Source organism: Lepisma saccharinum, chromosome 19 (assembly GCF_977018435.1).
Source record: "Lepisma saccharinum chromosome 19, izLepSacc3.1, whole genome shotgun sequence".
Lineage (NCBI taxonomy): Eukaryota > Metazoa > Arthropoda > Insecta > Zygentoma > Lepismatidae > Lepisma > Lepisma saccharinum.
Window position 1 is genome coordinate 8,635,685 of NC_139247.1, and position 11,037 is coordinate 8,646,721.

The 11,037-nt window shown below is 39.2% G+C and overlaps 1 protein-coding gene across 1 annotated transcript in view; it reads right to left on the reverse strand.

The window, feature by feature from the left end:
* The window catches only part of LOC146002783 (uncharacterized), a 52,885-nt gene extending 42,062 nt beyond the window's left edge, over positions 1 to 10,823 (reverse strand). Inside the window, exons 1-2 of the mRNA XM_083140715.1 lie at positions 10,610 to 10,823; positions 5,151 to 5,312 (exon numbers count right to left, since the gene is read on the reverse strand). Coding sequence (XP_082996841.1) covers positions 5,151 to 5,312; positions 10,610 to 10,735 — 288 coding nt within the window. The 5' untranslated portion in view covers positions 10,736 to 10,823. The remainder of the gene's footprint in view (positions 1 to 5,150; positions 5,313 to 10,609) is intronic.
* Positions 10,824 to 11,037: the final 214 nt, after the last annotated feature.

Sequence of the window (11,037 nt, forward strand, 5' to 3'; positions counted from 1 at the left end):
TTTCATTAGCCGTATCTTGATGTTGAAGTTGATTCCCCATAAGGAATACATGGGATTCCGAAAATTCTTATTAGTCATATTTTTACAGGTCGTATCTAGCTTAATAATTAACTTTGAAAAACACTTCGACCTATCACATGTGGAGAAATTCATACTCTCTTGTACCCCATGCTTTTCTTCAGTAGCATTGTCCATTCCGACGATGTTCAAATAAATGCACATATGGTGCTTAACCCTTAGTATGCCGCGCGGTCTGACGAAAGTAAGCCCAGTGTCGCCGAGGCTTTGAGCGGGAAATTTGAATTCGTATACATAATGGAGAAAAATCGTAATAACTCTGGCACTATGGGACCAATCTACTTCGGATAACTTTTGTTTTGCAGGCAATACATCGGTGCATGCAACCATGTAAAATTTGGATGCCCCAACCGTAGGGGGGTTACGGGCGGGGGCTGCATCCCCCGAATTTCAATGAAAAAATCATAAAAATGTGGACTTTGCCCCCTCTTCTCCAGCTACTTTGGGGAGAAAACCCGAACTTTTGCTTTTTTTTGTTCGTACTTGCATCTTGTGTAGCTACTGTGAATCTTTCTTCCCTGTTGACTCGGCTCTTTGTGGAAATATGTCCGGAAGGAAAGGATTGTGTGTTAGGGAAATCGATGAGCTGTTATATGATATGAATTGTTTTATGGTGAGGCCTTTCCTAACAGAGGAGGGAAGGGAGCCTTTGCAATCGTTTGTTTTGTCTATACTTCTGGATAGACGCACGCTTTAGACTCATGCTTCTGGCCTCTGGCTATCGTCAAGCTTCATTGCATTTCTAACAGAGAGGTGACAGAAAGCTGACACCTGCCAAACCTCATCCAATCCCCTCTCTCCTTTCCCCCCCCCCCCACTACTTCAGCTGGATCACCAGGTCTAAACTCAAAGAAGAATGTGTGCCTTATCAGTACTAAATCACAGCGTTGGAAGCTTGGAGGAAAACAGCATCGTAAATACCAAGCATTTATTGTGTCTGTCAACTGAAGAGCGAACATGTGTTTGGGTGAGCCCAAACACGTGACATATTCCGAGAAAGGAGTGGGGGGGGGAATTTGAAATTTTCAAAACAAGATTGCAAAACAAGTTCCCGAACGAACTGTCAGTGTTTCAACCTCAATATATAAATATAAGTGTGGCAAACCCTCGATAATTGTATCTAAAGCTGTTTGTAACATATGTGTTACAGCGGCTACAAGGGACATACTTTTTTTGTAACATATGTGTTACGGCGGCGAACTAAGGGTTAACTGTATCTACTCGCCTTAACAAAACAATCTTCTCCTCTTCATTCATCCTCCTGAGAACAAAATCGCGCGAAAAGAAACAGCTAGCTCATCCCCGTAAAACATGATAGAAAGTTGATCTCGGTTATGTAGATTGCTTGCCAAGTGACGAATGGCCTCCTTTGTCGGTAAATGGATGCAAGTTGGTGGCTAAGTCAGGTTTGTTGCCATGTCTAGAGGAATTGGTAGAGAAATTTACTTACCACCTGAAATACGAGTAGGTATGCTTGTCATAGATGACAAAGTAATTAACTTTGTTTGAATCTGACATACATCACAGTTCAATCCAGGTCGACAAGAAGACATGGTTTTTGACATGTATCGCACCACGAGCCTCACAACAGCAAAAGAGGAAAGACAATTTGAAGGGGTGTAAGCGAGCAAAGGAATGCTCTCCAAAATTTGCTTCAGTTTCTTCGTGTGGATGGGAAAAATAAATAAATTTTCCCTAAACTTCCTCATAAAGCGTCAGCCTCATCAAATCGTTGTATCTACCTGCGCAGATTAAAGGAAGGCCATTGTGGATACAAACACAGATTGGCTTTCACCATGATCTCATGAACAGCAAACCCTCTAATGTTCCTGAACGTTCTAGATGGTGTTGCCTGCAAATTCTACAAAGGTGGACTCCATACGAGGGACACAGTTGTGATCGTTCTTGCCATCAGTTTTGCTTAGAACCTCGAATACGAACGTTTGATGGTAGCAGGTGGAAAAATTTGGTACATCTGGATGCCACGAAAATGGACGAACCTTGGGGTCAGGCAAAGTGCAGTAATATCTCAGCTCTCTATGCCATAAGTGGGTGCAACACCAATTTTAGCTAGCGTTGCCCAACAGATGGGATGAGACGGTACTTTCGTGTCTCATCTTGTTTTGTCTCATGAAAATGCTGTCTAGACCCGAAAATAGTCGCTCATCTTGTCTAGTGACCAACACTAAGCGTCGCAGGAAAGAAAGAGTATTTGGCATGGGCGACCTGGAACACTTTTGAAGAACTGACACCTACGATCCAGTTCTTGCTAATGGCACCACCTGCTGAGAATACATTCGCCGTTCATCCAGATATTGAGAGCTACATCGTAGCTCAGTACGATTGGTGGAGACTCAAGGGGAACATCAACGATACCCCAAGAGTTAAAAAGGAAGATAAATTGAACATATTTCCTCTAGAAGAGATGATCTACACCAGCCGCATGACAATGTCAAAACTCTTCAGGCCGCACATCTCAAACCCCAACCCTTTGAAGTCCAAAACTAAGGAGTCGCCCTTGACAGGGGTGATTCCAGTGATTACAATTGCAGGATTGGTATATGTTGTTAAAAATATACACAGTCTCCCTGTCCTAAGTGCCATAAATAAGCAACCGCAGGGAATGCAAAAACCAGAAGGCTTAATTCCACCCTGCTTAGAAGTGAATAATTGCACGATTACTTATATGTGTGTTTGTAGTAAAAATATTTTAATTACAATCCTTAATGGTTCTATTGAAATAAATTAATTTGAAATATTTGTTCGTAGTCTGTGATAGTATTTTATATTTATTTATTTACTCAGAGTTCCGATACAGTCTTATTTGGCCTTTTTACACTGAAACAACATAAAGTAGAATCAAAGATAAAAACAATAACAAGATGGGATAGATTTACATGTTCTTGGTCAGTAATGTACAAAAATTACTTTCTGAAAGGAAAATATCTACATCCAGGGGAAGTTTGTTGTAGATTTCTGGCAGCCTGTAAAACAAGGAGCGTTGTAGAAGGGATAGCCTAGTGGTTGGGTTGAGGAAGAGTTGCAGGTTGCGCGTTTGTATAAATTGATTCCAATTGTTCAAACATTTTGGCAAGAAGCCTTCTATGGATAATTCTAGTTTTGTTTCCCAGAGATTTGACACATTCCTTTTAGAAACTAGCTTCTCAATGTTTGCATTATGCTTTTGTGAGCAACAAACTCTTAATGGAGACAACAAATGTTTGTCAGTCATTTTTTATTGTTGGGCTATTTTATTAATCTTCATAATGGAGAACAGCTGTTTACCAAGGCAAGTGGGGCCTCCCGATGGTGCAGTGGTAGCGTCGTTGCCTTGTAATCAAGGAATCCCGGGTTCTATACCCGGTGGGGGCACAAGTGGTTCGGATCCCACTTTAAATTGTAGGTCCAGTCCCGATTAGCCTTACTGTGCATAAAGTGGACGTAAAACACCAAATCAACCAACCAAGGCAAGTGCTGCCAAAATCACTAAAACTCCAGCAGCAAAATCTCTAACTGGAGGTTATTGCTCTGGCAGATTTGAGAAAGATCTAGAAACAACCACCCTGAGATATTTCTCTATCAATACGTATTCCGATGATGAGGGTGCATCGAGTTCGAAGCAATGTGAACCTACCAGTCTTCTTAGAAGGTGCCGCTGTTATAGCAAGAAATATCTGTTCATGGGTTTCACGTGTTCAGGCCCAGAAGACAAGCAACTTCCACAGTGTGTGTTATGTTATGACATATTGTCCAATGAAGCCATGAAACCATTGAAACTGCGAAGGCATCTTGAAACTAAACACAATGAACACATGACAAAGAGCATTGACTTTTTTAGAATTAAGGAGCAGGAGCTTCGCGGAAGCAAGAAATTTGTAAAATTTGTGGGTGCAACAATGAGAATGCTGTGAAGGTGGCATTTGAAGTTTCTCACCTGATAGCAAAAATTGGAAAACCTCACACAATTGCTGAAGAATTGGACAAAGGTTTAGCGGAGACATAATGGGGAAAAAATATGTAGAACCATCTGCTCATCAATTACAACATATCTACAACCATTTTCACCTCCAAAGAAAATACATGATTGTAAAGTAAAAGTAAAGTGCTTGTGTCCTGAAGGCATAAGGGGTGTGGAGTTAGAACCCCACACTTCCTTGATCACGGCCGAAGGCTGTGGTGATGTGATCAGCACCATGCTCCTGGTCACCTTTAACCCCTCACAAAATTTTCTCAAGTTACCTACTTTATATGATGCAGGGTGGGTACTGCAGCCACTTGAAGAATTGGAAAAAAGCCCATTTCTCCCCCACTGGGGATCGAACCAGCGTCTCTTGCATGGTAGTCAGACACCCTACCAACTGAGCTACCATGGCTCTTTTTATGTTAGGTAAGATAAATTTTGAATCAAGAGCACCTATTTAAAAATCAAATAATTAAAATCATCAAAATCAATACCCTAAAATCAAATTATCACATTAAAGGCATGCTACCATGAAAGACTAAATGAGTAGCACGTTAGTTTCCTGACCACCATTTTCGATCAGCCATGCTTGGTAGTATGATTTGATTGATTTGTTTTTTTAAGTCCACTTTATGCACAGTAAGGCTAGTCGGGACTGGACCTACAGTTTAAAGTGGAATCTGAACCACTGTATCATGTGCCTCCACCGGGACCCCTAGATTACAAGGTGACGATGCTACCACTGCATACTTGGTAGTATGACAGATATGGGATTTTTCGCTATGTTATTCAGGGACAGCCAAAATAACTCTCCACAAGCTTTCAGCTTCACCCTATTTTTTCAAGATAACAATATCAAATGACTGGGTTACATGCAAAAATACAGTTGTTTTTGTTTTGAAGCTACAGGCTGAAATTGTATTCAATAAATGCCTCAAGGGGTGAGGTAAATGCAGTTACAAGGTCACGAAGCTAATTTAAAAATAAATCAATGTAGTTGGCAAGAAAGCCATATTGGGATTTCTACTGGCATTTTTAAAAGAGGTAAATATTATATTTGTTAAAGTTGGCCACTTTTGTACAAAATACAAATGAATAAAATATTATTTACCTGATTTGTCTGTCTTTGATTGAATTTCACCCTCTTTATGGAGGTCTCATCTTTCATCATCATATCAGCATTCACACATGTTTGAAGGAAATCGTGATATATATCAAACTCTGTGAAACACTGGATGCACACAATATCTGATGAATGAAGTGGAGTTGTTGCCTAAAAGGAAGAAGAAAAAGATTGAGTACATAAAATAACACTATGTCCATAATTGTATCATTAAATATTAAAATAAGAAGAAGAAAAAAACAACTGGGACGTACAGAGTGACGTTTTTGCAAGGCATTCAAGTGGCACATAGTACGCATTGGATTGCATTGTTGCAGACTAATGAGGCTGTGGTACCACAGGCAGCACAAAGCTATTCAAGTAAAAAGTGTATGTCGTGGTTCCACTGAATAAAAAATTACTGTGTGCACAGTCATTAGGGGAGGGTCAGGGACACACAGCTTCTGTACAGATGCATTAACACTGCAGTGATCGCATGGATAAGAAACTCCTCATTGGTCACACAAATTATTATTGAGACTCATTGAATCTTATTGTTTTTACTTATTATTTATCTCAATTGATCTGGTTTCATAACGAGAATCTCCATTTTAAGTATTTGGGTTCACTTAACAAAAAAATGTACATTACTTCACTCAACACATTACAGGAAGGTGAAAATAATAAATCTAGTAAATTACAGTTGAATGCAATGAAGCCAAACAAAAATACATACAGTGTATCTTAAAATCTTACTTTTATCATTCTCATTTCACACATGGGTTTCTTCTGGTCTGGGCACACCGACTTCATACATTTATGACAGATTCTTCGAAACTGGTTCTTACATATACGAAAATTCTATATGTCTGAAAATGCTCCCATCAATAATCGTGCACCAACCTATGATGCCAGGGATCGCAGGTTAGAATCTTGATATGGGCGTGGGTGTTCTTTGTGAGTGTCCCTTCATCAAATTTAATATCTTCACTCAGCATCATCATCATGATTAGCCAAAAAGTGGCATAAAAGCGATGCTGAATAACAACAACAAAAAAAGTATACCAATCAATAGTTGTGCAGATCACTATTGTGTTCTCCTGAAAGTTGGGCTCAATAACAAGTCAAGAATGGATGTATTTTAAATAAAAGCTGAACGAACGGAGTTCCTGGACTGCTCCAGGAAGGTACACTACACTGGGAGAAAAGGTGAACAGTGTTGTCAAATCATAGTAGCATGCAAATACAGATGAATTCAACCTACTGAAGGAAGATACTTCGGCCTTTTGTTTTATTGCGATTTCATCATGCTACGAATGTAATTTTTACATGGTTTGGCTAGACTTTACTTTACGTCCTTATTGCCTTTTGGTGGTAACCGATCGGAGTTAACAACACCGTAGGCTCGTCTTGTGTCCGCGTTGTGAATGTGTGTGCTTTGCTCGTTTGCGTTCTGCGTGGTGATTGCTTCTTTGCGTTCCCGGTGTGTTGTGCGTGTGTATGGTGCGTGAAGAACAGGTTCCAAAAACTTTAGTGTAAAATACATTTATCACCAGTAATTATTTAGTGCATCATTCAAAACCGTGCTTGCAGACAGCCAGCATCTCTTCGGGTAAGTACCTTTTTCTATTTTACTTTCTGTTCACGATAGCCCCCACGAACCATTCACGGGGACAAGGTATGCCTACAATGTTAGGTTAGGTTCCATTAACACTCATTTCACCCCTAAATATGTGCTTCATCATTGAAAAGTTTCCTCAGTACGTTCAATTACGCATATCCGGACAACATCAATTTTTATCGATTTCCTCCTTTAGGTAATTATTCTTCGCTTTGGGATTTATGTTTGAATTCCTTATACAATAACCTTTCCAACGATATACAACACGTAATCCTTAGGAAAAGGACGTAAAGTAGAGTCTTACCCATGGTTCGATTTTGATGTACGTCTGTTAACACATACTGCGGAGTTTTAGGGATTACTTAAGGTTTTGATCAATATATGCTCTTGTGGTTAGGTTAGGCAGGTTAGGTTTGGTTGCCTTGGCATTAACATAAAGTCCAATGCATTCTACTAAGGTTCCCATTTACTTCTACATTCATTCCCACGTTTCGAATATATTTACCTTCGGACACCTATAACTTTTTCGTTTCGTCAATTTCTGACATTCGTACTTACCTATCTGCTTCGTGGAACATTCTTTATGGTGTATTGACATTTTTTTCATCAAAATAATTGCAATTTTTCACATTACGAGTACTTCCTTCTCGTAGTCTTTTCACTTTCCTGAGACACAATATGGTGCCCCACATAATCACAAGTCGTGCTTGTGTTCTGTTTTCATTTGTTATGCTGTGTTTCAACATTCGGGACCCAAGAAATACCCATGAACAAAGACCTTTTTTCCTTTTTTTTTTTACACACACGAAGAAAATTGTAATGTTTCGTGGCACTTTCCGTGAATGGTTTTTGGGGCTACCCGTCCTGGAATCGGTGGGAAATTTAAACTAAAAAATTATTTTTGTATGAAATTTTTGAGTCCAAATTTCCCACCGATTCCGGGCTTCGCCCCTAGGATAATTGACCTACCACTCACAACCGATAACGCGGCCCCGCCTCCGCTCCGGCTCCCCGGCTTTCTCTATAGAGTCCCTGTTAAAGGCATGTTAGAAATTGGCTGGAGTCACCTACCCCCAAACGAATTTCACCATGCATCCACGACATGTCATGTTTCTAACTTTCGTTGCAAACACAGACAGTTCGAAACACTGGATACCAAATGAATATGATCAAAACACAATCACGATGCGTGATGATGCATGAAGGTGTACGCGCCAAAGGCTACTGTCTGTCGTAGAATTAATTTTTAACAATGAACATGAATTTCCCCTATCATACGTTCTAACATCACACAAAAACACCTTCCCGATGTTAGACGATACTACAGGAACTTATTATGGTAAGTACTTTCTTCTGTAGATATGAAGAAATCTGTCCGAACAATAGTAAACTAGTACCAACTTAACTTGTTCTAATTAGTTGCTCCTATCTTTAAACTTATTTCAACCGTTGTTTCCACTATTGTAAAGTACTTACTAATAATCCTGCAAAAAATGTTAAACATTCAGAACTATTACTGAAAGAAAGAAATGGAAGATAAGGTCTCGGTATCAGTTCGTTATATCGGAGACACTTTAAATTGGATATTTTGTGTTTCGTATGGTGCGTACTTAATAATTGTGTATTGCAGAACATATTTGAAGGGGCCTTTAAGGTTTTCACACGATTAGAAACACTTTTTACACTAAAATAAGCCATTCCTTTAAGTGTTACAGAACGCACATCATGGCGTGAGCCCCACAAACCATTCATGGATAGCACCAAAAACTATTCACGCATAGCAACAAAAATCATTTGGGATCATATAACCATTCACGAATAGCCCCAAAAACCATTCCCGGATAGCCCCATGGACCATTCACAGAAGGTTAGGTTAGGCAAACAGAGTTACGTGGTTACGTTTTCGCTTAAATTGAAGCAATGGGAATTGATTTCCGGCTGAAATAGATTGAAAGATGAAACAAAATACCTCGAAGAACTTCAACAATGCTACAGAAACTGATTTCCGTAAGTAGTTTCTCCTGTAAATTTGAAGAAAAGTGCCTCCGATCATAACTGTTACCAAGGTCTCATCTCTACCACCTTATGTGAACAATTCGGTAAAATTTCAGTAACTGCCAAACGTGTCCAATTTCCTTATTTTTCACATGCATTCTACATTCCTAAGGATTATTGAAGGTGCCATTTCGTTTTTTCCACACAAATAATCTCAAATTTGGACATATCAAGTAATTTTTGTTTGCTCGCTTTTACTTGCGTTACATGCGATATGGCGGAGAAATCTTGACTAGCATTGTCCATGATCAGTGGTTATGCAGTGTTGCAACCTTCTTCATAGAAAAATACCTACTTTCCTGTTACTAATTTTGTATTTTTTTGCAGGTTCGAAAATCCAACGAACCATGCATGGATAGCCCCACGAACCATTCATAAATAGCCCCACGAACCATGCATGGCAAGGTTAGGTTAGGTAAGCCAAACATAGTTAAAATTGTTTTTTTAAAATTAGAAAAATATTTTTTTCGGGTTCGAAAACCCCACGAACCATGCACGGATAGCCCCGCAAACCATGCACGGAAAGGTTAGGTTAGGTAAGGCAAACATAGTTAAAATAGTTTTTTAAAATTAGAAAAAATATCTTTTTTTGAGTTTGAAAACCACACGAACCATGCAAGTTTAGGTTAGGTAAGGCAAACATAGTTAAAATTGTTTCGTTTATTTACGTTCTACAACTGTTACAGTTACAAAACTGCGTGGTTTGAAACAATGACCGGTTGTTACATCATGGATTGCCCCGAAAAATTTGGTTCAGGTAGTAGACTGACTTGCATGCATCGGAGTGAAATTAATGTCGAAAATTACATGACTTACCGGAAAAAAAATTTAAGCGTGAGGAAAAAACACTTCCAAGACCTTCATACAGTATAAAGAAAGTCATTTCGGTAAGTACTTTCGGTAAATATGCGATATCGCCCGGACGGATTTCTTCAAATTTACAGGAGAAAGTACTTACTGAAATGAGTTTCTTTAGCATTCTGGACGTTCTTGGAGGTATTTTCTCTCACGGAAAGTAAAAACTTCATTTTTGAATGCTGCCGAACAAGAATTAATCCCTTTTTACATAAGAAATTGGCATTGCCTGCCACATTATGCCGTAATTTCCATTGTGTGCATGCAGATGGCGAGAACGTTGAAAGTCACGCAATCTCTGCAATGTTTCCAAACGTGCATTTTCCTTACGAGAATCTTTTTTAAACTATGCTTACCTAACCCAACCCAGCCTAACCTAACCCTGCCGGAAATGGTCCGTGGGGCTATCGTGAATGGTTTTTGGGGCTATCCGTCAATGGTTTTTGGGGCTATTGTGAATGGTTTTTGGGGCTATCGTGAATGGTTTTTGGGGCTATCCGTCAATGGTTTGTGGGGCTATCGTGAATGGTTTTTTGGGGCTATCCGTCAATGGTTTGTGATGACATAATAAACACGAAATTAGGTATTTTTCGGCGAAGAAGGTTGAAACACTGCATACCCACTCCTAATCGACAAAACACAAGCACGACGCGTGATGATCCGTGAAGAGTGCACGCCATATTGTATATTACAGAAGCGGAACAAGTAAGACAAATAATCAATCGTAATATGAAAAGTTGACACTATTTTATGGAAAAAGGCATAACTTCACCTTAAAGAATGTCCCGCAAGGCAAAACAGGTAAGTACCAGTGGTAAAATTAAGGAAATAAATGAGTGAAAGGTGTCCGGGCGTTATCGCATCTTTACCGTACTTTCTCCTGTAAAATTGAAGAAATAAGTTTTGCGGATACGAAACTTTTACCAACAATTCTTACCCCTATGCCGAGGCAACTCTTAATTTTCCTTAGAATTTCCATTCCATTTTCTTCTGCCTTGAGAATACTTATACTTCTGTGTGAGCTACTTAGTTCAGAACAAAAAAAACATTTCGAAAAAGCCATAATTTCACACTACTGCAACTGCGACACTAACTTCTCTTTCATCACACATTTACTATAAATCTCATAGACATTTTACATATATCTCTTTCGTATACTCGTATGGTATATGAGCCTTTATTGCACGACGTCAGACCATGGGTCAGACCAACTTCGTGTTCAGACGTCGGACGAGGAATGCCTAGGCTGGCATATAAAGTTTGATAGCATTAATACACATAAAATGTACTATTTATGCTAAGAGAACGAAACTGAACGAGCTTAACAAAACAACCTAAGCATTTAGTGTAACAATTAAAATTTCT